The 27,257-nt window shown below is 41.0% G+C and overlaps 1 protein-coding gene across 2 annotated transcripts in view; it reads right to left on the reverse strand.

The window, feature by feature from the left end:
- The window catches only part of LOC140463908 (bMERB domain-containing protein 1-like), a 73,620-nt gene extending 59,446 nt beyond the window's left edge, over window positions 1-14,174 (reverse strand). For both annotated transcript variants that reach the window (XM_072558377.1, XM_072558376.1), the window contains exons 1-2: window positions 13,906-14,174; window positions 7,884-8,004 (exon numbers count right to left, since the gene is read on the reverse strand). In XM_072558377.1, coding sequence (XP_072414478.1) covers window positions 7,884-8,004; window positions 13,906-13,984 — 200 coding nt within the window. In that variant the 5' untranslated portion in view covers window positions 13,985-14,174. The remainder of the gene's footprint in view (window positions 1-7,883; window positions 8,005-13,905) is intronic.
- Between the last annotated feature and the right edge of the window lie 13,083 nt (window positions 14,175-27,257).

Below are 27,257 nucleotides of genomic sequence, written 5' to 3' on the forward strand. Positions count from 1 at the left end.
CACCTACTCACAGAGCACTTCAGAGAACATCTCCAGGACACCCACACCAATCAACCCCACTGACTCGTGGCTGAACATTTCAATTCCCCCTCCAACTCTGCCATAACATGCAGTTCCTGGGCCTCCTCCATCGCCACTCCCTCACCACCCGATGCCTGGAGGAAGAATGCCTCATCTTCCACCTCAGAACCCTTCAACTCCATTGCATCAATGCAGACTTCACCAGTTTCCTCATTTCCCCTTCCCCCACCTTACCCCAGTTCCAACTCAGCACTGTCCTCATGACCTGTCCTACCTGTCCATCTTCCTTCCCAACTATCCACTCCACCCTCCTCTCCGATTTATCATGTTCACCCCTACCTCCATCCACCTGCTGTGCACTCAGCTACCTTGCCCCCAGACCCACCCCCACCCCCCTCCCATTTATCTCTCCACCACAGATGCTTCCTGCCTCATTCCTGATAAAGGGCTTATACACGAAACATCGATTTTCTTGCTCCTCAGATGCTGCCAGACCTGCTGTGCTTTTCCAGCACCACTTTAATCTTGACTCTAATCTCCAGCATCTGCAGCACCCACTTTTGCCACTTTGGTTTTTCATCCTGCTGTGTTGGAATTCACCAGAGTGTGGCTTTAGTTCCATTTGGAACTGTTAGAATTTCGGTTGATGGTAACATTGCAAAAGTCAGTTCCTGCAGTGAAACCTGACTTGTCAAGTCATTGATTTTGTTTTGCAATTGGTTACCGTGGGATTAGTCACTGATCTTATTCTTCAATAAAAGAACACAAGTCTATTACGCAGAAGAAAAGAAAATAATCATTCTTTTTTTTTCTTTTCTTTTTTCTTTTTTTCTCTTCTTTTGTTTTTTTTTCTTTTTCTTTTTTTTTTCCCCAGCACCCATGGTGTGTGGGTGTAGATGTGAGACACAGTGAAAGACACAAAGTGCACAGATCTTTATTCAATTTCCACCACCAGGAAGATAGGGAAAACACCCGAGTGGCCAGTGACAAGCACCGCCCTTCAAACCACAGGGCAGTGCTGTGTGAGCAAAACAGTGAAGGGGAGGGTAGGGACTAAATCAAAATAGAGTTGGAGGGAGAAATGATGCACTCCACTCCCTGCGGCGCCCACCTCTCCCTGAACGACTCCAGGGTGTCGGTGGACACCGCGTGCTCCTTCTCCAAGGACACCCGGGCTCTAACGTAACCCCGGAAGAGGGGCAGGCAGTCGGCCCTAACGACCCCCTCCACGGCCCGCTGCCTGGACCTGTTGATGGCCAGTTTGGCCAGGCCCAGGAGCAGACCCACGAGGAGGTCCTCGGACCTGCCCTCCCTCCTCCGTACCGGGTGCCCGAAGATCAGGAGCATGGGACTGAAGTGCAGCCAGAAACAGAGGAGAAAGTTCTTAAGAAAATCAAAAAGGGAGTGCAAACGCCCACACCCAATATATACATGGTCCACGGACTCCACAGCGCCACAGAACAAGCAGTTGGGCTGGGAGTCCGTGAACCACCGCAATCTGCGGTTGCAGGGGACTGCTGCGTGCAACACCCTCCACCCCAGATCCCCGAGAGAAAGGGGGAGGACTCCCGCGTAGAGAGCCCTCCACTGGGGATCTCCGCCGCCCGGTGGCAAATGGGCACGCCAAGGCGTGTCCGGATGGTGGATGAGGGAGAAGAGGTGGACGGTGTGCAGCAGCAGTCGATACAGGGCCCTCCTTTTTATGTCCCTAAAAGCAACAAAATTAAAATTCCGGAGGCGGCTCAGGTTGTGGGGCATAGGCTCCCGCGGGAAGTACGGGACCTTGGGGCCAATGTGAAATTCCGTCCGGGCCGAAAATAATCATTCATACAATCTGATAGGACAGGGTGATTGGTTGGCAGTTGGACTCTGATTAAAGAGGTATTGTCTTGGACAGTGCACCAGCTAATTATGACTGACAGTTAATTGTTAAGCTTTGTTTAAATATCACCAGGCAGGTTATCACTGTTTGGTCAAGGGATTGCTCTGAGAAATTAACCAGCAAATGGCTATCACATATTTTATTGAAATGAAACATGTGTGGTCCGTATAAATGTTATTTCTTTCTGCAAAATTCAAGACCCTGTATATTAATATAAGTAACTTTGAATAGAGACAAGTCTGCTACACTGTGAGTCTGACTGACAATCCTAAATTTATTTGTTGTCAGCATAATGCTTTGCATATTCAGGATTAGCCAACAAATGTATCCAAATACAAAATCATACTTAATGTTAGACACTGCATTCTGAGTTTTGCAAGCACAGGCTAACTGGGAATCGCTAGTACCTTGCTTATTGCAAACAACCAAAGGGATATGCTGTTTGAAACAATCTGTCAGTCTTTAGGATGTGTGGTATCACACCAGCACTGAAAATCGTAAATCTTGTGTGAGAGGTAGAGCATCTATTTGGCCTGATGGCAGTATTTTGTTGGTGATGATCTGTATGTGTGTGTTTAGAAAGACCTTAATATATAGCTTAAAATACAGCAATATCCTTTACTGATACTCCATCTTGGAGAAATGTCACTCCTGTCTTAACTCTTTCATTTCTTACTGAAATGACTTTTCCAGTTTTCTTCTTTGAATGCTGAAATTCTTTGAGTTGCCTTTCCAGTTCTAGATTCCTTTTCAGTTCAGACATCCAAAAGAAACTCCCAGAATGTAAAGATTCTACAAACTCAACAAATGGCCCTTCTGCAAAGACGAAGTGACTCTTCTAAAAACCTTATCTTCCATCTAGGATGAAACTGAAAACTGATTAGAGTCATAGAGATGTATAGCACGGAAATAGACCTTTTGGTCCAACTCAACCAGATATCCTAACCTAATCTAGTCTCACCTGCCAGCACCTGGCCTATATCCCTCTAAACCCTTCTTATTTATATACCCATCCAGATGCCTTTTAAAATATTGCAATTGTACCAGCGTCCACCACTTCCTCTGGCAGCTCATTCCATACACATACCACCCTCTGCGTGAAAAGGTTGCCCCTTAGGTCCCTTTTATAACTTTCCCCTCTCACTCTAAACTATGCCCTCTAGTTCTGGATTCCCCAACCCCAGGGAAAGACTTTGTCTATTTACCCTAACTCATGATTTTATAAACCTCTATAAGGTCACCCCTCAACCTCCGATGCTCCGGGGAAAACAGCCCCAGCCTATTCAGCCTCTCCCTACAGCTCAAATCCTCTAGCCCTGGCAACATCCTTGTAAATCTTTTCTGAACCCTTTCAAGTTTCACAACATCCTTCCGATAGGAAGGACACCAGAATTGCACGCCGTATTCTTGTGAAGTGAACTTAAAGTAAACTAGTAGTCCCAATCATTTGGTTTTCTGTGTGTCATACACTCAGTATTGTAAACATTTCATCAATTAATATCACAGGTATCTGGTTGGGCACTTACAAAGTCACATGTTTTCTTGGAAATAATGTATTTAGGTCAATTTTCCAAATGATATTCTGATTTCCTAAATAGGAAATTACCTTTGTAGAACCAAAACGTATTTGCCTCTATTTTAAAATCAAAATTCTCAATAATAATAATATATTATACACCTTTATTGCAGAACTTTACTGTTTAGCCAGATAAAACTATCAGAGATGGTTGCAACCAGCAAATGAGCTCCCAACCAGGACATATTCAACCACATCAGCATAGCAGTGAAAAATGGAAAGAGGTATACCCACCAATCACACCTTCTTCATTAAATAAGTTCTTTTGGAATACAGACGATTCAAGGCTGCAGATATCTACCCCCTTCAGGACTTGCCAGCACTAGGTACTTCAACAAAACCTTCTACAACATTGCAGCTGGTGTTGAGGAAGGAGAGATTTTGCACCACTATTAATTCTGAAGGCAGAGCCACTGTTCACACTGCAGTCACAACAGAAATGTGTTATGACGATTCAGATTCACAACTCCCATATTCTTGATGATGTGTTCACTTTCCTTGTCAGGTACAACGAGGTGGTCAGGGACAGCTCTGAAGCTAAATACCTCTTCAAGATTTAAACCAGCAAATAGAAGGTCAAGGTGACCCTAAAGGCAGACAGCAAGGAACCCATTCACCATCCTGCTTTTAGCCTTGCCGTCTGGGGAATTGTGCTGCCTGTCCCTACGATAAACCTGTCCACTTTGCAGCAACTGCAGTGCTAGCATATGCGTCAACTGTAAAGGTCAAGGCCATGGTGAACATATCTAGCATGAAGGAGACCTACAGTCATCTGCTGGCAAAGTGCACAACGAGAAGAAAGGGATGCACAAGCAGTTGCCAAACACTAACATTGATTTAATCTGCTAAGGGAGACAGGACAATGGAGGAGCTAGCAGAAGGCTATCCACCTTAGTGCCACATGTTCGCAGTGAAAAAAAAAGAGGGTCCCAGTGACTTCCCAAATCAGTGCCAAGAAGTGGTCCCACCTGAAATGGTAACTAATATTCAGATATTGAGGGAAATAGATAACAAGTAATTGAGGAGAAGGAATTTGTGCTCCAAAATAGTGGAGACAGTGAAGATGCCATCATAGAAGCCAGTTTGCTCCTTACCTACTATGTTCAGTTCAAATTATTGAAAGAAAGACTGTGCTTGCAACAAGTGTCCATACAAAAAAAAATCCTTACCTGTGTCAAAACAATCCTCAGTCTATTGTTCCAAATGTCACATCTATGGTCTGTAAACTGTCAGCACAATGTTTTCTTGATGCTACAGTTGGCAACAGTGGTTGACGTATAAAGAAAGAAGCAGGTGGTATGCATCTTCTTCTAATAGGATGTCAGATTGACCAGGATTTTCCCCAGAACATTTTAATTAATCAGGTTCAAAGAGCAAGTATTACCAAAGCCCAGCAGAGTACAGAGCAGTCCATCAGATGATAGAAGTAATATTCTCTTCAGTTATCAGTTCAATTCAATCAAAGCATCCTATTTGATGGAACATACTCCGGTGTCAGACAAATAAGTGCCTCACAGGAACTTTAACTCTTTTTCTCATAAATTTTAGCAGCTGGCAAGCATGCAAACTATTTAAGAATGTTTAAGACAGTCTATCATTAGGTTTCAGAGATCATTAAAATATAATTCATTCAAAATATTAACTTGGTGAAATTCAACTTTTACAGTTGAGGGATAATCTTTGAATTTTTTTATTCTACAAAATAGTGCCTGCATCATATGCTGCATATGAAAGCATTTTTTTTTAATTGTAAAGTCAAAGGTGAATGTCCTTGAACAGAACAAGTGATATCAGCAACACATCAAGGCAACAATCACTCATACACATGAGAGGGATATTGTAACCATACTTGGTGTTCTTTGTGTAATTCTGTAGATTGCTAAAAGCTTGAAGGTTTTCTCTGAACTCAGTATATTTTAAAATGAAGGCAATAATGGTGCCAAAGTTTAGTAAACCATTGGACACAACTTTCATTTCACTGTAGAAATGTTCTGCACAGGCTGTATCCAAAGATATATTGAGTAAGCATAACAAAATAAACATGTAACTTCCTCAAAACAGGAAAATACTTAATTGATTTGCTAATGCTTTAAAAATAAACCAACAAACATCACAATGTGAGGATGGACATTAGGTTCATTCCATTTTTAATTTTTCCTCCAAAATTTAATGTCTTCCCATCTTTAACCACCTGCTGCCATTCCCTCTCACATGTTGCTCCCTGGGTCTACTGTCGCAAGGCATCTATTGAGCTTGCATCCACAGGATCGATGAAACTAGGCCTTTGTCAATGATTCCAAGGTGCAATGAAGTTCCTGTTTGAATAATTGATACTTACACACAGCTGATGGAGTCAAGTAGCCCTGTGAGTACACCACCTACAAACATTTGTTAATGACATAACTGGACAGAACCAGTCCGACAGATACAATGTTTTAAGTAGTGTGTTTTGCAAAATGTTGTTTAGAAATAGTCAATGAATAGAAATGGGACTAGTCCTGTGATAGAGGTAAACTTTTATATATAAAGTTTGGACTTTGAATTAGTGCCGTTTCGAGTTTTTGTCAGCATGTATAAAGGGGTTTAGTGATTAGTTAGTTTGGTTTTTGCTGATTTTTTTTTCAAAAAAGCAGTATGAGAGAAATAATCCCTGCAGTGTTTTGGGAATTTGTTAGCATTGGGAGAGCTTTTACAAGTGAACACAATAAATAGTGAACTACATTAGACTTTCATTTAGATGAATCGATATTTATTTTTCTTAGAGTCATACCACACAGAAATAGAGCCTTCGGTCTAACTTATCTAGGTTTTCCAAACTAAACTAGTCCCGTTTGCCTGCACTTGTCCATATCTGTCTAAACCTTTCCTATCCATGTACTGTCCAAATGTCTTTTAAACGTTGCAACTGAACCTGCTTCAACACCCACAGTTTGGAAAGACATTTGGCTTCAGTTCACAGAGGCCCTAGGTAAAATTGAATTGAACTGAACTGAACTGAATTGAATTGAATTGAATTTATTGTCACATGTACTGAGACAAAGTGAAAACCTTTGTCTTGTGAGCAATACAGGTAGATCACAGAGTTAAATAGATTGATAAGTAAATAATAGGTAAAGAGCGACAAAAACAAAAACACAGGTACAGGTGAATGTTAAGAGCTTGCAAGTCCATTCAGTATTCTAACAACAGTAGGGTAGAAATTGTTATGAAACTGGCTGGTGCTTGTGCTCAGGCTTCTGTACCTTCTCCCCTATGGTAGAGATTATAGAAAAGCATCGCCAGGGTGGGATGGATCTTTGAGAATGCTGACTGCCTTTCCTTGACAGTGGGCCTAGTAGATGGGTTCTATAGATGGGAGGTTGGTCTTTGTGATTGTCCAGGCCGAGTTCACCACTCTCTCTAACTGTCTCCGATCTTGAATGGTACAGTTGCCATACCAGGTAGTGAATTAGAGGTGCTGGAAGAGCACAGCAGTTCAGGCAGCATCCAAGTAGCTTCGAAATCAACGTTTCAGGCAAAAGCCGTACATGCAGACAGAATGCTCTCGATGGCACATCTATAAAAGTTGGTGAGGATATGCGCCATCATGCCAACTTTCCTCAGCTGTCTGAGGAAGAAGAGATGTTGTGGGGTCTTTGTTACCAGTGCGTCCACATTAAGAGTCCAAGAAAACTTGTTACTGATGACCACTCCCAGGAGCTTGTCACGCTCTACTTGTTCCACCATTGTGCTGTACAAGTTACTCCAGAGCAAGGAGTTTAGTTTCAAAGTTGCAGATCAGAAGTGTTTGGTTAGAACCCTGAAGGGGTTACTTGAAGTTGAGAAAACATAAGCTCAGTTGTTTGACTACTCAAAGAAGAGTCAATCAAACACTCAGGACTGAGAACTGAAAGAAAGTTATGCCAACCTAAAGCTGTAAATAGGGAGGGAATCCTGTCCACTGAAGAATTTATTTCCGTGTGGGGAAAAAAGCAAAAAAATCTAGATTCATCTAACTGAAAGTCTAAAGTAGTTCACTATTTACTGTCTAGGTGTTGTTGGGATGGATAGAATATTGTTTTATGCCTTTTTTAAAACTTGTGTTTTACGTAAATAACCTAATCTTTTCTTTTGCGTAACAAACTTCAGTTTTATTATAAAACTCAATCTACAGCATTTTGTGCTCACATTTTAGTGCAAGGTACTTCATTACCTTTTTTTTTAAATGATCTATTAAGCTGGTTTTCAATCTGAGATCTGACTTGTTTAGTCTTAACATCAGCTAGGTTCACAACACTCCAAATACTGTAAATATGAAACAATTACAAATGAACATTGGGAGAAACTCTTGCAGCTTACTGAAGCACCAAAACATTATTTTAATATTTATCATTATGATATAAATTAAGGAGAACTCATACTTACATGTACCGGAGTTCAGATTCTCGTCTGACCAGTATATCTCTAATCCTTTCTATTTTAAAAAGTTCATCTTCAATGTCATCCAGTGTTATGGTCGAATCAGCCATTGATATAATATCTGTATCTGTAATATAAACAAAGGCATCAACAGAGTCATTGAATTTTAAATATAGTGATTTATAGAAATAGGTACACCATGACTCTGAAAGAAATTATCACATATCACACAGAAGTGAGGAAAAGGTCTTCAAATTTGCTGATGGAAGGCAAAAATGTGGGATGGAAGACAGCAGCATTTGCTTTCATTGTATCATCCTTTGTATCAAAATACACACCAGAAATGGTAAGCACTAGCTTTAAAATTCACTAATATTGGTAACGTGACAAATGTTTTCAACACATTAAATATTCTTTACAGCTCCACAAAATAAAAAGTTGCCCATTATTTATACTCATGATTCCTGAATATTCAGAACAATAGATGCTGGTCACAATATACTGGTTAAATGAATAAAACAATTAGAAAGAGATCAAATTTTCAGTTGTGGCATTAGTATTAGATCAGACATGTAGTTCAGTGTCCTAATAAATGGCAGTTGCTTCATTCACTTAATATCATCAGATCCAGTCTAATAATAGTAAGAGGATTGAAGTATCCTAAATTGTTCTGGAACTGTTCTGACTCATGGTATACACAAGAATTTGAAATATCAGTCTTGAGGGAATGATGTGCAAACCTGCAGATTCACCTCCACTCATCTGTGCAGCCTCCTCTAGCTCTCCAGTATCACCCCACCATCCCTAGACATCTCCTTACTTCAGATCCTGGCCTGCATCTCCTCCACTTTTGCTTTACCTTTAGTAGCTATCTATACTTTGGCTACCCTGACCTCAGGCTCTAGAAATTCCTTCCTAACTCCTACTATTCCTCCACCACTACCTTACCTCAGTTAAGAGGTTTCTTAAAGTTCATCTTCACTTCTGTGGATCAGTGTCCTGTCTTGCTGAATTATCCATCTGTGAATGACCAGAAACTACTTTTCTACATTAAAAAGCTCTGTTAGCAATATTCAAGTTAATGTTATTAATACCACTTGTGTGGACACTAAACAGCTACATGGATTGGTTACATTATTTACACTTCCCTGCTGAGAGCAGGCTACAAGTTCAAAAAGAGCCCAGAGAGCATGGAGTGGCTTTATTATAAAGACAGGACCAAGAGAGGAGGCAGCAAGTTGTAAAAGTATGTGGAGAGCAGGGAGTGGATTCATTTAAATCATAGCACCAAGTGGGGAAAAGGCATGGAGAGTGCATTGATCCTGTCCCTCTCCTATTCAGTCCAGTAGAATGCTGAATGATCCACTCCCATCCATGCCAATATGCTATCCCCTGCACCTAAATGGACCAGAAGAACTGAAAAGGAAGCCTATTATCTGAATGGTGAAATATTTTAGAGCTCTTCAATGCTGAAGGATCCAAATGCATAAATTGCAAAGGTTAGTAGGTAGGTACAGGAAGTAACTAGGAAAACTGATAGAATGTTATCATTCATTGCTAAAAATATTGAATACATTGTCTCTCCTCAGTTGTTCTACTAACATGAATTATTTCATACTACTTTTGCATTGATTTTCAACTGTCATATGTTTACCATTGCACCAGATTCTCTGCAATCCCCTGAATTCTTGTTACTATCCGTCTCATTATTTACTGCATTCCCAAGGTTTCGTCATCTCTGAACATCGAAATTAAGCCCTGCAAGCCCGTGTCCAGGTCCTTAAATAAACTAAGAGTAGTGGTTTCAAAACTAATCACATGTTTTCACCAGTCTGAAAAACAACCTTTTAATCACTTTTTTTTTGCTTGCTATCATTTTGTTAATTTCACATCTATACAACGACTCGCCTTTAATCCTCTGGATATTCTCTGCATACTTTTTCCACTATCCTGTATTTTTAAACATGCAGGTCCAGTCCCATTGTTCCAAGTCCTATCTAAACAGGCAATACAGTACAAATAACGTTGGGTATTGTCTCTTGATTACTTCATGAGTTGGAGTGGTTTCATTCTAAAAATAAACTGTCTTTCCAAATGCAAAGAAGTGTAATGTTTACAAAAAAAACTTATGTTTGACTCGCACTTTAATGCAATTATACATCCTAATTAAGACCTTCACAGGAGCTAATAAAACAAAATATGACACTGAGTCACATAAGGGGAAATTAATTCAGGTAGCCAAAAACTTGGTCAAAGAAGTAGGTTCTAAGGTATGTCTTAAAGGAGAAAAGTGAGATAGAGGTGGAGGGAAGGAATTTCAGAACCTAGGCCTTGGCAACTAAGTCCCAGCCACCAATTATAACAGGGAAGGAGAAGCCAGAACTAGAGAACTGCAGGTATCTTGAAAGCTATTGAGACTAGAGGAGATTACAAATGTAGGGAGGGCCAAGTACCTGGAGGCATTTTTAAAAAATATAAGAACTTTATAGTCAAGATATTACTTTATCGGTTGCCAATATAGGTCAGCACAGGGATAACAGGGAATTAGAACTTGTTGCAAGTTAATGCAAGGACAAAAATGTTTTGAATGACCTCAAGCTTAGGGATGTTTGAATGTAGGAGACTCACCTGGAGCATGTTGAATAGTCAAATGTAGAGATAACAAAGGCATGAATGAAAGTTTCAGCTAACATAATATAAAACATCTATTCAGAAACAGCTCAAATTTAACTAAATACCCTGAAACTAGTATTATAAATAAATTACAATAAAGCTGCCAAACTGCCATAAAAATGTGTCTGATTAATTACAAGTTCAAAAAAGTTCTATAAGCAACTGTTGTTTCTTAGACATTGCTCACCATTACTGTGTCAGGCAACTAAGGACATGAGACAAAGATAGTGTATGGGTGGCATTGGCAAGCTGAGAACAAATAAACCTTCATTATTGAATGCTACAAGGGTTGACATGAAAGAGTACATTTTGCACAGTAGCAGGAAATATGCTGTCGTTTTTATTCCTGCAAAGCAATTTGCTAAGTCAGGTCGCCATATACCACAATGAGATGGTAGAAGATTACTTGTGTTTTTCTTCTCAGCCAGTTGATATGCTGTATCAGTTTGATTATTATTATGGGGCCAAGAGCCAAGCTTGATTCCATTGACATTAGATATTACACCCTATGAGGAACTGCAGGCAAAATGCTAAATAATTGGTAACAGATTGACTTACACAACAAAATGGAATACCATCACACATTCAACTATAGTAACATGGTCAGTCAAAATCTCACATTAGAATTAAAGTACTATTCACTTTAAACAAGGTAATTCAAATTCCTTCAGTAATTTTTCTGTCTGTTCCATGCAGCACATAAATTGGAGATGCTGGCGAAGTGGGCATGGTAAATTAGCTTTACAAGAGAAACAGTTAGTGTATTTTTTTGACAAAAGTGTACAGGGTATTGGGTTAGAGTAAGGATTTATTGTAATGTTTGGAAGCATTAGTCATTAAAAACAATGCAGGTATCCTACTATCAATGTTTTACTCCCAATGTCTGATGCTTCAGTCGAGACCAGAGGTTTAGCACAGTAGTACATCAGCATATACTTTATTAAACGTGTGATTAATACTAGTAACTTAATAAAATGTTCATAAGTATGAAACATTACATTTAAAAATCATAGGAGCTATTTTTCAAAGTTGTACACAGGTTTTACTCAACTTTACTTCTGATAATGTTAGATTTGGAAATGAAAGTGCCTTTACTCATTGTGGCAGCCTTCTGCAATAATCTTATAACGATTGTTATATCTTTATGGGCAGCAGCTGTTGTCGTCAATTCACCACAGGCTGTAAAACCTGGGCAATAGTGGATTATTTCAGTCCCTTAACCAATAAGCTGTAAAAATAAGCACAAATTCTTTGCGAAGATTAAACAGCTGTCATGATGATTGGTCTTAAATGATGCAACTCGACTCTGCAAAATGCCTTTGATGATTTTGTCATATCAAAAAATGCTGGAAATCACAGCAGGTCAGGCAGCATCCATGGAGAGACAGCAAGCTAACGTTTCCCATAGAGGTGACAGTCTATTGAACAGGAGGCAGCTGCTTACACTCCAAAACAAACAGCAGGAAAGCAAAAGGCAAGTGGGAACATACCAAAGCAATTTTATTAAATGATCTTCCTACATTCAAAAACCTTTTTTGCTAAGTTCCTGATAATCCATAATTATTCGAAGATGCTCGAGTGTTCTTGCTAATGCGGGTCTGATGTCTCCAGATGAAAATCCACATGACAGCTTGTCAAAACGGCATAGCAACTATTAGTATTTCTTCCATGACACCGTGCCCTGGCATGTGGGTACTATCAGGGGACAGTAAGTAAGTAAGGTTGGTTTAGGCTGGAGTTAAAACTTAAAGGTCGCAAACAATTTGGTTCAGTGTGAGATGGTTGTTGGAAATGGGGTTGTATTTGTTGATGAGTGCTAAATTTGTGATAGAGGTCATAAAGAGGAGTTCCTGGTACTTAACAGGTAATATTGGCTGCCCATTAGAGTCTAGGAAATTGGCCATGTTAACCAATAAAAAGCAAGTGAAATTTTAAGAAAAGGCAAGCAAAACTGATACTGAACCTGTGTCATCAGAAGACAGCACTAAGAGTACTCTGATGTGAAGGGACCAAGGATTGCACTTTGGGAGTCCCAAATCCCAAGGATGGGAAAGAGTTTCATTGTTACAAATGTTGTTAAGTGTGAAACCAGTGGAAATAGTCCAGTAGAAAATGAACAATTTTGAAAAATAATTGTTGTTGACCGGTGATATGGTTAACATTGTCAAAGGCTGCAGAAAGTTTGAGGAAAGATGACATACTATTGTCAGTCTTAAAGGTGCCAGCCTATGCAGTCTTAGGGGAACTTTGGGTTCTGGCAGTGGTTGAAAGCTGATTGGAGAAAATCAAAATGTGAAATTGGATTTGGGAGATGACTATTATTTTAAGGTCTCCATAAGAGAAAGCAAATAGAGATTAAGCATTAATTTTTAAGAACAGAAGGTTGAGGATTTTTTAAAATATAGAATGAAGCCACCTCAGAGCATGTGAAACTATTGCATTGTGAGTTAAAAGGGGGCAGTAAGGAAATTTGGCTTTTTGTCAATTTGCTCAGAATGGGAAACCTGAGATGGATCATGCAAGAGGGGAGTGGGTAGAGCATGAGGTAAGATAGAGACATTGGTAATACAAGTACAGGGCTAAGACAGAGTAAATTCAGGTTAGAAGTGGGGGGAAAGCATGATGAAGTTTGTCTTAGTGCGCAATAGAACTAGCATGGCTTATGTTGATCTGCTTCCCATCCTCGCAAACACGTTAACGTGCGCGGGGGGGGGGGGGGGGGGGGAAGAGAAGAGATCCTCTGTCAAACATTAAAAAGGAGAGTGACTTTTCAAAAAGAGCAAACTGTTGCGTTTGAAGTGATTTTTAAAATCGACGCAGCCATGAGAATTCGTGACCATTCCGGAGCTCACAACAACCCGCAAGTAGATAGTCAGGAGGCTGGAAGATCACAGCGAGCCAGGCAGCATCCGGAAAAGCGGGGGGGGGGGGGAAGGTTTCGGCTGTAACCCTTCTTCAGGACTGGGAGGGCATATGGGGTGAGCTGCAGATAAACGGGGTGGCGTGGACTGGGTGGTGAAGTGGGGATAGGTGAAGACAGGTAGAGGGTGCGACCTGGATGGTCAATGGGAGGAATGAATCCATAACAACCCGCAAGACAACATTTAGCATCAGTTACGTTCAGCAGTGAGTTTCCAACGTCACGCTTAGTTGCATTTCAAAGCATTTACTTACTGAAAGTAAACAGAATATATAAATGAATGATGTGACAATGACGAGTGCAGGGGGACACAGCAAGCATTTGAACTTTGCCAGCGAAACAGACCAAGAGCTTGCACCCGGACCAGATGCCACCTTTTCATCATTCTTTGGAAAAAAAGCGAATAAATAACATACCACGGACATTTTATTTTACCTTTTACATTCTCTGCCTTCCACGTAGTTGATTCAAGAGATCCATAATGTTTTCCGTACGCTTTTTCATTCTCCATCATTTCTAAATTCAATAATACACAGGTACTTCTTTTTTGTTCAATCCCCAGGCCGCTTGAACGGTTATGTTACAGAACTAGATCCTGACAACAGCCAAACGGATTTGTACCCATTATTGAAAGGTGTGCAGGATAGAAATGCAATGTGCACTTGAAAGCAGCAGCATTCCGGACGCTAGCGAAGCCTCTGGGGCTCTGCTCTGTTTGTTCAGAGATCAGATTAAGCAGGCGAGTGGCGCAGGGCTCGCCAGAGACACCTGCTGGCTACGTTTGGAAATGCCGCCTCCGGGAGTTTTTGCTTTCAGCAACAAATGCTTCATCAGAGGAAAATGCTGTTCTTCTAAAAACAAACTTAACGGCATCTTTACTGGATTCCAGAATGGAAATTTGGAGAAATGCACGCTACGTATCAATTTCTAAAACTGGAAAGCCACTTTCTCACACTATTGTGAGAAATCGTCAATTGGAAAAACAAAGTGCCGGCTTGTCCTTCATTCTTCAGCTCACTGTTTATTGATAGTGGGCTTATGTTTACCCTTGCCTGCACATGCTGGTGATTTCGTCTACTTTCATAATGACAGATAGCCGTGTACACTATCTGCAACATTGCAACCTCAAATACCCTGAGAAAATCCAAAGGAGCAAAACGTCTTTTCTGCCATTGCCTTCTTTCAATCCACAATTAATATGGCATTATTGGTGTACCTTCAGTCTCTACAAAACTGACTTTTTAAAAAACCGATACCGATCAAACTCCCTTTTTTCAAAAAAAGGTTCCATTTGTCGTCCAGTCGGCTGATTTTTTTTGAAAGGAATCTGTTCCCGGGTCCACATCGTGCGAATGTTGAATTCCCCTTGTGCATTTTGAGTTGCGTCCCTGGTCACTTGCGCCTGTTCGCATTTTGAGACCGTCCTATACTCGTCTTTACACAGCCTCGTCAAACTCTTGGTCTTATTTTGCATTCACTCCAGATCCCATTTAGGTCTTCCTTTCTCAATCAATGACAGAATTCCGACTTACAGTTTCCACCTCATCCAGTCAATGGGTTGCTAATGTTTGTTTAGAAACAACACTTTGTGTCTTTCACTGTGTCTCACACCTGTGCACACACACACCATGGGTGCTGGGGAAAAAAATAAGCACTACCGCGCTTAGGGGGTAGTGTGGGGGTTAAAAAGAAAAAATAAATAAACGGAGAGAAGGGCATTACTTGTAAAAAAAAATAGAAACAACAGACTTCCATGCTGCAATAGCAGCTTGCGTTTATTTTGTGCCTATTCCGTGGGAAAACATCTCAACAGCGTTTCAGAGTAGGGCAGAAGGAAGAGAAGACACTAAGCAAAATGCAGACCAGCAAACAGCCTAGAACATAGGAGTTGGGATGGTATGTTGAGGTTGTACAGACTTTGGCAAGACATATTCGGGCGTAGCATGTACAATTCTGGTCTCCTTGTTACAGGAAGGATTTTATTAAACGGGAGGGTATAGACGAGATTTACATTAAATTAGATTCCCTACAGTGTGGCAACAGGCCCTTCGGCCCAACAAGTCCACAGGACCCTCTGCAGAGTAATCACCCAGACCCATTTCCCTTTTACTAATGCACCTAACACTATGAGCAATTTCCCATGACCAATTCATCTAAGCTTTGGACTGAGAAAATCGGAGCACCCGGAGGAAACCCATGCAGACACGGGGAGAATGTGCAAACTCTACACAGTTACCCGAGGCTGGAGTCGAACCTGGCATCCTGGTGCTATGATTCTGGATTAGTGGTGACGGAGGAGCACAGCACTTCAGGCAGCATTCGAGGAGCAGCGAAAGCGACGTTTCGGGCAAAAGCCCTTCATCAGGAATACAGGCAGAGAGCCTGAAGCGTGGAGAGAAAACTAGAGGAGGGTGGGGAGAAAGTAGCATAGAGTACACTAGGTGAGTGGGAGAGGAGATGAAGGTGATAGGTCAGGGAGGAGAGGGTGGAGTGGATAGGTGGAAAAGGAGATCGGACTTGTCCTACCTGCCTGACAAGACATGGGGACAGTGCTGAGCTGGAAGTCTGGAACTAGGGTGAGGTGGGGGAAAAGGGGAAATGAGGAAACTGTTGAAGTCCACATTGATGCCCTGGGGTTGAAGTGTTCCGAGGCGGAAGAGGAGGCATTCTTCCTCCAGGTGTCTGGTGGTAAGGGAGCAGCGGTGAAGGAGGCCCAGGACCTCCATGTCCTCGGCAGAGTGGGAGTTGAAATGTTGGGCCACGGGGCGGTTTGGTTGATTGGTGCAGGTGTCCCGGAGATGTTCCCTAAAGCGCTCTGCTAGGAGGCGTCCTGTCTCCCAAGTGTAGAGGAGACCGCATCGGGAGCAACGGATATAATAAATGATATTAGTGGATGTGCAGGTAAAACTTTGATGGATGTGGAAGGCTCCTTTAGGGCCTTGGATAGAGGTGAGGGAAGAGGTGTGGGCGCAGGTTTTACAGTTCCTGCGGTGGCAGGGGAAGGTGCCAGGATGGGAGGGTGGGTTGTAGGGGGGGGGGGGGGGGGGGGGGGGGGCGTGGACCGGACCAGGTAGTCATGGAGGGAACGTTCTTTGCAGAAGGCGGAAAGGGGTGGGAAGGGAAATATATCCCGGATGGTGCGGTCTTTTTGGAAGTAGCGAAAATGTCGGCGGATGATTTGGTTTATGCGAAGATTGGTAGGGTGGAAGGTGAGCACCAGGGGCATTCTGTCCTTGTTACGGTTGGAGGGGTGGGGTCTGAGGACAGAGGTGCAGGATGTGGACGAGATGCATTGGAGGGCATCTTTAACCACGTGGGAAGGGAAATTATGAGGCAGCAGTGCTAACCATTGAGGCACTATGCCGCCCCGGATGTTGTTGGAAGGAAATAGGTTGGGACTTTCTTTCACTAGAGCATAGGTTAAGAGGTGACTTTATAGATGTTTATAACATCATGAGAGGTGTGGATAAGGTGAATGGCAGGTGCCTTTTTCTTAGGGTGGGGATTAAAACAGTAGGGGGCATATTTTTAAGGTGAGAGGAGAAAGAACAAAAAAGAAATGAGAGGGGCTTTTTTTTAAAAACAGAGAGTGGTTCCTATGTGGAATCAACTTCCAGAGGATGTGGGTACAGTTAAAAAGTTTAAAAGACATTTGGATAAGTACACAAATAAGACATGTTTGAAGGGAATCGGGCCAAGTGTATGCAGGTGGGACTAGATGAGTTTGGGATCATGTTGGCATGGATTGGTTGGACTGAAGGGCCTGTTTCTGTGCTGTACGATTCTACGAGAAGCGAAAGTATGACGAAAGAAGTTTTAGAGGAAAGTGACGGAGACAATATAATCTTGGACAAGAACTCCAAAGAGCAGAGATAGGACTTGTGAAGGATTCGCATTCTTTGATAAAGATTGGGAGGACAGATGCTGCAGCTGGAAAGATTGGAAAATAAGATCAAGACCTTGCAGTGGATAGTCAGCAGTGACAGGCTTAATGCAAATGGGAGAGCAATCAGGGTATGGATTTCTATACAAAAACAAAATCAAAAAGAACTGTGGATACTAGAAGTCAGAAACAAAAACAGGAATTACTGGAAAAACTCAGCAGGTCTGTCAGGATCTGTGGAGGGAAAAACAGTTAATATTTTGGGTCCAGTGACCTTTCTTCAGAACTTATTTCTCGATTTGCTAGAGATTGAGGGGAAACCAGCAAATAGCACATATGAAAGGGGCACTTGACTCTTAAAAGTATATCACTTTCAGTTAAGGTTTGCATTCACGTAATTTAATACCACTACCAAAGAAGTAATTATAAAACCAAAGGTGTGAGCAAGTCATGAGATTTTGCATTGCACCCCAGGCAGCTGCTGAATATATACACATATTCAATGCATCCTGGTAAATTTGATCTGTACCCTCTCCCGTTTATTAAAATCCTTCCTATAATAGGGACTATAACACTTGACTGATTTTATGTAGGATTACTAGCTGTTTAGAATTCTAAATAGTATATTTTAGAATAGCAGCACTGACATCTAGTGGCCAAAACAAAAGCAGCAACCAATTTATTTTAATTAACCAAATAACTACAAATTAACATTGCCCTCCACCTACTTTCTCTTCACAATTTCTGTGGAGATAGGAACTTGTAAGTACAGAAAATGGACAGCCAAGTATTACTTGGAGAAGGTTATTTACACTGCACTACCCTATAACACTCCATAAGTTTTCTAATATCCTGCTTGCATTTAGGGGAACTCATAAATCTGATTCAGCCAAATGATCAAATAGGGCAAGGCTTTTTGACATTACGAGACATAGCTGTGAATTTGTCAAACAAACAATTGATATTTTTACACATTGAACATCTATATATTTGAAAACTTGAATATTGTACACCTAAACATTTTTTCAAATATAGGCCCTTGTGTGACTAACAATTCCTAAGACAAATTAAATGAGGAAATTACAAGGTATTTCAAATGCAATGTTAGTGACACATAAAGGAAGGATGCTGTGAAACCTGAAAGGGTTCAGAAAGGATTTACAAGGATGTTGCCAGAGTTGGAGGGTTTGAGCTATAGGAAAAGGCTGAATTGGCTGGGGCTGGATTCTCTGGAGCATTGGAGGAGGAGGGGTGATCTTATAGAGGTTTATAAAATCATGAGGGGCATGGATAGGGAAATTAGACAAGGTCTTTTCCCTGGGATGGTAGAGACCAGAATTAGAGGACATCTGTTTAGGATGGGGAGGAGGAGGAACGATTTGAAAGGGATCAAAGGGGCAATGTTTTCCCCACAGGGTGGTGCATGTATGGAATGAGTTGCCAGAGGATGTGGTGAAGGCTGGTACAATTACAGGATTTAAAAAGGTATCTGGATGGGTATATGAATAGGAAGGGCTTAGAGGGATATGGGCCAAGTGCTGGCAAATGGGACTAGATTAACTTAGGCTATCTGGTCAGCATGGACAAGTTGGACCGAAGGGTCTGTTTCCGTGCTGTACATCTCTATGACACTATAAACAGATTACAGATTATTTGAATACAGCCACACTAATTTGTACGCATGCCTCCAATTTACCAAAACACCATAATACCACCTTAGAAAATAAATGTTTGCATCAAATATTTGATCTGGATTATTATTAATTTACATTGAGATTTCAGGCAAATCAAATGGCCAATATTAATTATGATGTTAATATGTGCAATGGTCAGAATAGAGATTATAAACTGTCAGAGAAAAATCTGTTTTAGTAATTGCGCTTATATTAACAAGTGTATTTAGTAATCGGCAATACATTTGGGTTTAAAATAAATAGCTCAAAGTAGACAAATGTGATGTAATTGTATTTAATTCCCTATTGACTCTGTTACATTTTAATTTAACATATGGTTATGCAACTGTGGAATTTAAATGACCAGATTGTCTAAAATATCCAAATCATTCTAATTCAGTTAATTGTAAAAGCATTTTATCTATGCTACCATGACAACAGCATTCCTGTGTGCAGAGAACAATGACTATTCATGAAATCAGAAAATTACATACATCATGCAACCCTGTGACAACATATGTTTGCAGAATTTAGTTTTAAAACCTATTTTGCCTGAATTTCAAAACATTTATAAATTGAGGCTTAAAATGTTAGTTTGGTGCCAACTAGATATGATATTTAATAATTGTCTTAAATTGATCTGTAGCTTCATAACTCAAATTGTTTAAATGGATCTACTTACTGTGCAAATGTTGCAATCTGTCTCACATGGAGGTGTATTCCCATTGTGTAGGAAACAGGTTCTCAGTCACTGAATCCATTCAAATTATTTTGGACTGTTGTTCTAATCAAAAGTTACAGCTGTTTCCAATTTAAATGCTATATTGGAATCTATCCATCTACAGGCAAAGATAGGTTTTTTTCCTTTTTTTTAATTCAAGAGAAAGTCCACAATTCACACTTTTAAAAGGATATATTCACCTTGTGGACCTTACATTGCATTTTGATTAATTTGAGGCTTTTAGCCCCATTCTAAGAAAAATTAGAGCTTACACCTGTTTTCACTCAAGAACAACAAGTGGTGATATAATTGAAATATTTAAGATAATTAAATGATTTGACAGAAGACAGAACCATTTTTCCCTAATGGGAGAAGGCCAGAAAAATTGAACAATCTTAAAAATCAGAACTGGCCACAGAGGTGATATCAGGAAGTCTGCATCAAACAACATAATGGAAACTGAAATACTACCTCAAAAATAATTGAGGCAAGGACATTTCAATATTTCAAATGTCTTTGCTAGGCAAGGCTATTAAGTGATATAAAATCAAAGCAGGTTAGTGAAGTTCAAAAGCAGATCAACCATGATCTAATTGAAATGGTAGAACAGGCTCCAGTGGCTAAACAGGTTACTCCTGTTCTTTGTTGCACAGTCTTTGCTCAGTTTACTCAGTCAAATAAGTTCAACAAACATATTACATTGGAATGGTGGAAAATCTTTCTTCAGATCTACCAGATCAAACAGTTCAGTACTACTTTGCCCTTGTATGCTCCCAATTCAAGTACTACTCATCCTTTCAAAAACAAATTGCAATTCCAGTGTAGTGCTATTCTCAAAAAGAAAATATGCATCAGGTTCTTTATACAATTCCAACTATTTTCAGGCATATAACCTTTTTGATCAAGTAGCATAACAATTGAAAGAATTACTTCTGCTCAAAGCTCCTAACTTGCTCAGTTTGTGGAAGGTATAATTAAAAATATTAAATTTAACTTTAAGCATTGTGTGATTAAACAGAAAAGTAATAGGAAATGTTGTGCAGATGAAGACAATAGCACAAAGTCAAGGATTTCACCAGTAATCTTCAATTTCAATCAGTTGCATTAATGAATTTAATACATGTTGTGACATTGAACACTTGTTCCGCTGCCTCCACCTCAGAGCTTACTTTTTCAACCAAGACTCCTGATCACCTTCCAAGGACCTCTTCATCCACCTCCAACATACCCCATCCACCTGGACACCCTTGCAGTCTTATTACCTGCCCTTGATCTCTTCATTTCCAACCACCGCCAAGACATTAACCACCTCAAGCTGTATACCTCCCTCCCCCACTCCAACCTCTCACCCTCACAACACGCAGCCCTACAATCCCTCTGCTCCAATCCCAACCTCATCATCAAACCAGCGGATAAACGGGGGTAATGGTAGTTTGGCACAATAACCTCTACACCACTGAAGCCAGAAGTCAACTCAAAGACACCTCCTCCTACTGCCCCCTTGACCATGACCCCACCCCCCATCACCAAGCCATCATTTCCCAGACCATACACAGCCTCATCACCTCAGGAGGTCTCCCATCCACAGCTTCAAACCTCGTAGTCCAGGAACCCCGCACCGCCCGATTCTATCTCCTTCCCAAGATCCACAAGCCTGACCACCCTGGCCGACCCATTGTCTCAGCATGTTCCTGCCCCACCAAACTCATTCTCCACCTACCTCAATACTGTCAATCCCCCCCAGGCCAGAAACTCCACACATACATTCAAGACACCACCCACACCCTCCATCACCTCCAAGACTTCTGTTTCCCTGGCCCCCAATGCCTCATCTTCACCACAGATATCCAATCCCTCTACACCTCCATCCACCTTGACCAGGGCCTCCAAGCTCTCCGTTTCTTCCTCTCCCGACATCCCTAACAGTACCCTCCCAACGTCCCCAACAGTACCCTCCCACTGACACTCTCATTCGTTTGGCTGAACTGGTCCTTACCCTTAATTTCTCCTTCAAATCCTCCCACTTCAAGACCAAAGGGGCAGCCGTGGGCACCCGTATGGGCCCCAGCTATGTCTGTTGCTGTTGGCTATGTAGAACAATCCATCTTCCATAGTTATAGCGGCACCATTCCCCACCTCTTCCTCCACTACATTGATGACCACATCTGCGCCACTTCATGCCTCCGCGAGAAGGTTGAGCAATTCATCAACTTCACCAACACATTCCACTCCAACCTTAAATTCACCTGGACCATCTCTGACACCTCCCTCCCCTTCCTGGTACTCTCCATCACCAATGGCAATAGACTTGACACTGATTTTTTTTAAAAAAACAAACCCACTGACTCCCACAGCTACCTGGATTACACCTCTTCCCACCCTGTCTCCTGAAAAAGTGCTATCCCGGATTCCCAATTCCTCTGCCATATCTGCACCCAGGAGGACCAGTTCCACCACAGAACACACCGGATGCCCTCCTTCTTTAAAGACTGCAACTTCCTCTCCCAAGGGGTTGAAGATGCTCTTCAATGCATCTCATCCACATCCTGCACCTCTGTCCTCAAACCCCATCCCTCCAACTGTAACAAGGACAGAATTCCCAGCCAGTCCTCACCTTCCACCCTACCAACCTTCGCATAAATCGCAACATCCGACATTTCCGCCACCACCAAACGGACCCCACCACCATCTATTTCCCTCCCCACCCCTTTCCGCTTTCCACAAAGACCGTTCCCTCCGTGACTACCTGGTCAGGTCGATGCTCCCCCCCAACAACCCACCCTCCCCTCTTGGCACCTTCCCCTGCTGGAATTGCAAAACCTGCACCCATGCCTCCCCCCTCACCTCCATCAAAGGCCCCAAAAGGAGCCTTCCACATCCAAAGTTTCACCTGCACATCCACCAATGTCATTTATTATATCCATTGCTCTCCATGCGGTCTCCTCTACACTGGGGAGACTGGACACCTTCTCACAGAGCACTTTAGGGAATATCTCTGGGACACCTGCACCAATCAACCACACCACCCCGTGGCCCAACCTTTCAACTCTCCCTCCCACTCTGCCAAGGACATTAGATCCTGGGCCTCCTCCACTGCCACTCCCTCACCACCCGACACCTGGAGGAAGAACACCTCATATTCCGCCACGCAACACTTCAACCCCAGTTCATCAATGTGGACTTCACTAGTTTCCTCATTTCCCCTTCCCCACCTTACCCCAGTTCCAACCTTCCAGCTCAGCAACACCCTCATGACATTTTACCTGCCAATCTTCCTTCTCACCTATCCACTCCATCCTCCTCTCTGACCTATCACCTTCATCCCCACCCCCATCCACCATTATACTCTTTGCTACCTTTGCCACAGCCACCCCCCTCCCTCCCCACTTATCTCTCCACCCTGGCGGCTCCCCACCTCCTTTCCTGAAGAAGGGAGTTTGCCCAAAACATCGATTTTCCTGCTCCTCGGATGCTGCCTGAACTGCTGTGCTTTTCCAGCACCATTCTAACCTAGACTTTGATAGTTGAATACAAGTCAACTGATGTTCCAATCAAATAGTGTGTTCAGATTAGATTGTACCTTGAGTAATATATTCAACTCTCATTGCCCAATAAATGAAAGAATCCTTCATGTTAAACATAATATTAATTCTCAGATGTGAAGATTAGTGTTGGAAACAGAAACTGGAAAAAGTGAGCTTCTCAACCTATAAAAACCAAGATATAATCTTATGGAAATGTAAAGACTGAGGGATGAATTCTCAACATTAAATTTGAAAGGGGAGGAGAGGTTAAAACTCGTGAAAGGCAAATATAGAATTGATAAAATGATCTGTTTTTCAAATAATGTTTAAAAGAATAGACTTCTTAATAAGAGTTAAGGTGGCAAAAGCCCTGGAAGTTTTGGCGATACTCAAATTGTAGACTCAAATTGTGAGGGCTGATAAAATGTAGAGCTGGAAAAACACAGCAGGTCAGACAGCAGAGATAAATACAGGGACAGGGACGGGGACGGGGGAATAGTGATTGGTGGATGCAGGAAAGGCAGTGGGATGGTCATAGGTGGATGCAGGTGAGGGGGTTATTTGGTGATTGATTGGCAATAGTTGTTGGGTATTACTTAATTAGTGAACAAAAACTCAATAGATTCCTTCATTTGTAATAATTGTGACTTGTAATTATGTTAAAGATAAATTAGGAAATACTTTTACATAAAAAAGTAATTCAACATTACTTTCATTTGTATATGCAGTTTATTTCACTGTTCATCTTCAGTTCCATGGCTTCTGCTTTACTCCTAAGCTTTATACAGGTAAAAGGTGATCATGGTCTTTACAGATTCATAGTGATCTACATCACAGACTTTTGGCCCTTGTGTCCTACCTGTCAAAAACAACCATCCACCTATTCTCATCCCATTTTCCAGCACTTTTTATGCTTTTGCATCACAAGTGTACATCTATATACTTAAATGTTGAAGGTTTCTGCCTCTATTACACCTACATGCAGAGTTCTAGGTTCCCAACAAGCTCTGGTTGAAAAACCTTTCCTCATCTCCTCTAAACTTGTCCCTTACCTTAAATCTATGCCCCCAGTCACTTTTTCCCTCCATTAATAGGAAAAGTCTCTTCCTATCTAGCCCCCTCACAATTTTATACATCTCAGTCAGGCCCTCTCTCAATCTCTTCTGCTCTAGCAACTCCAGCCTGTCTAATGTCTTTTCATAACTGAAACTTTCTAGGCCAGGTAACATTCTGGTAAAGCTCTATCCCTTCTATAATGTGGATTCCATAACTGCATGCAATACTCCAGCTTTCACCTAACCATCCTTTATACAGTTTCAATATAATTGCCCTGCTCTTAAACTGTATGCCTTGACTAATAACATCAAGTTTACCATATGCCTTCTTAAAGACTTTATCCCCCTGTTCTGATAACAGAAGGGACCAGTGTATATGCATACCAAGGTCCTTCAGATCTCAGATGTTGCCCAGGGCTCTACAGTTTCATTATGTATTCCTTACCTTGTTTGTCCTCCCCAAGTACATCACATGAAGTTTATCTGGATTGAATTCCATTTGCCAAGGCACAGCCCAAAGATTTCCTCCTGTAATCTAAGGCAATCATCCTCACTATTTACCACCCCACTATTTTTTATATCCTCTGCAAACTGACTAATCATCCTTCCTACATTCAAGTCTAAATCATTGATATAAACCACAAAGCCACCAGTACAGAGCTATGTAGGACCCATTCAGGGCCATATGGCTTTAAAAGATTCAATCACTGATCCAACTTGGGGACTGCCCTGGAAGTACTGATGCCAAAAACATGATAAGGCTGCAATATTAGCAGACAAAGTATACAATAAAAATGAGTGTATATGGAAAACAAATATTGCCTAACATTGGTATTAAATGAAAATAATTCCAAATACTACTAAAGTTTTCAGAAAATGTTGATAGAAATTGCTATGTAACTGCAATCTCCTTGTCTTATTCAATAGTCTAGTGTTGGACTCATTGAGTTAATGAATTAGCAGGTTGTTTTTTCATGATTTTTAAAAAAAGGCTGCCAATGAAAACCATCTTATAGACTGCTCTGTTGCTCTTAAATTTAAATAGGTTTTGCTTCTGAAAGTAGAGAACTAAATATTCTACATGACAAAATTTTAGATGCTTATATAAGATTAATATGAAAAACCAAACGTTCCCACACAGGCAATGGGCGTTGTCATCAAAATGGAACTCGTGTACTATCTGCATGTGTAAATACACTTACAATGCAACTCAAACACACAGAATTCCTCCTAGTTGGAACCTGGTGCTTTTTTTTTGTACCCCACTGTGAAAAAGGCCAATCTTACAATTGAGCTAAAAACAATTTAAATTCTTTTACTAATCACAGATGACAAGAACATGGGAAATTTAAGAGAAATTAAATTTTACTCTGTACGGACTTTATTTTTCAACATATTGTATAAAGTGAAGATTTAGGCAAACCAGTCTTGACATCCCCCACACATTCACTAGCTGACTTCTCAGTGTAAACATTGACCAAAGTAAACCTGACTGGCTTAACCAAGCTTTGCAATTAATTCTCAATCACCATAAACTGCTGGCAACCTTTCTACCAGAGTCCAATTTGTTAATCAAATACAAATTACCTCAATACATAAAATTGAGGTTTTCCCCTTAAATTGGTATTCTTGTGAATTGCCCTGATGAGTGCAAAATAAGTTTCAACAAGTTTTGATTTATTGCTTGTTTTCTTTCAGCATTACTCAACTTCTGTACTACCAAACAACTAAAATAATTCCCAGGGAGATTGCATGTCCTCATTCTACATTTTAAAAAAACATTTTTAAAAGTGTCCATGACCATTGGGAGTTGATGCATATGGATTTTATTGTTTACAAAACAAGTTCCATGTTACTTGATTTAAAATGTTGTGAATTGTCTTAACTGCTGTAGAAATGTGTCTCAGCTGTCAAAATGTGAGCAGAGCTTTCAGAGTTGTTGCTCTGAAGCTCTTCAGAGAGACTTAAATCCTTAATTAAAAGATTTTTATTTTAGCTTTTATTTCAGAGTATTGATCTATCAGAAAAAGCTGTGTAATAGTAATAATTTGGAATTAACAGAGTCTAACAGTGCACTCAGTTTATAGATTATATCCTGCATCTTCAGCTATTTCCAAAAACTTTGTGCAGTAGATTGAATTAGCTAAAGACTGGCACAACTGGTTAGATATTTTATTTGCAATTACGCTGCTCATGGCCTACACAACCTCATAGGTTTACAGTTTTCAGTTATTAGATCTATTCTGAACCTTTCAACACAGTTATAATACCACAATACAATGGAGTGCGTGTTCCTGTGTAGAAATTGTATTCATAACAACTGTGATGGTCATTTAAACCAATACTGTCATGGATAGATTAGGAGAAAGTGAGGACTGCAGATGCTGGAGATCAGAGCTGAAAAATGTGTTGCTGGAAAAGCGCAGCAGGTCAGGCAGCATCCAAGGAGCAGGAGAGAAGGGCTTATGCCCGAAATGTCGATTCTCCTGCTCCTTGGATGCTGCCTGACCTGCTGCGCTTTTCCAGCAACACATTTTTCTGTCATGGATAGATACATGGTAGATTAAAAAGGACAAAGTAAAATAGGTTCTTCCTTCTTATTGGATCTCTCAGCACTTGCAATAAGCCCTGTGTAACAGGTATATCCTTCAAGATTTGGCTATCGAGCCATTCTTGGTGATGGATTTTAATTTCCATATCCAGAGTGCATTCTGCTCTCTTGCCACTACTGCTTCTTCCAAATTGAGTTCAAAATGGAGGATTACTGATCCATTTGCTGAGACAGGATAGTAACTGATCATCAGTTAAAATTTCCTTGTGCATGTTTGATCTGATGCTGAGGCTTCATGGAGTCTGGAGTCAACGTTGAGTACTTGCAATAGCACACCCTCCTGATGGTATATCACGGTATTGCCATCTCTGGTGGGTCTG

This window comes from Chiloscyllium punctatum, chromosome 39 (genome assembly GCF_047496795.1).
Source record: "Chiloscyllium punctatum isolate Juve2018m chromosome 39, sChiPun1.3, whole genome shotgun sequence".
Taxonomy (NCBI): Eukaryota; Metazoa; Chordata; class Chondrichthyes; order Orectolobiformes; family Hemiscylliidae; genus Chiloscyllium; species Chiloscyllium punctatum.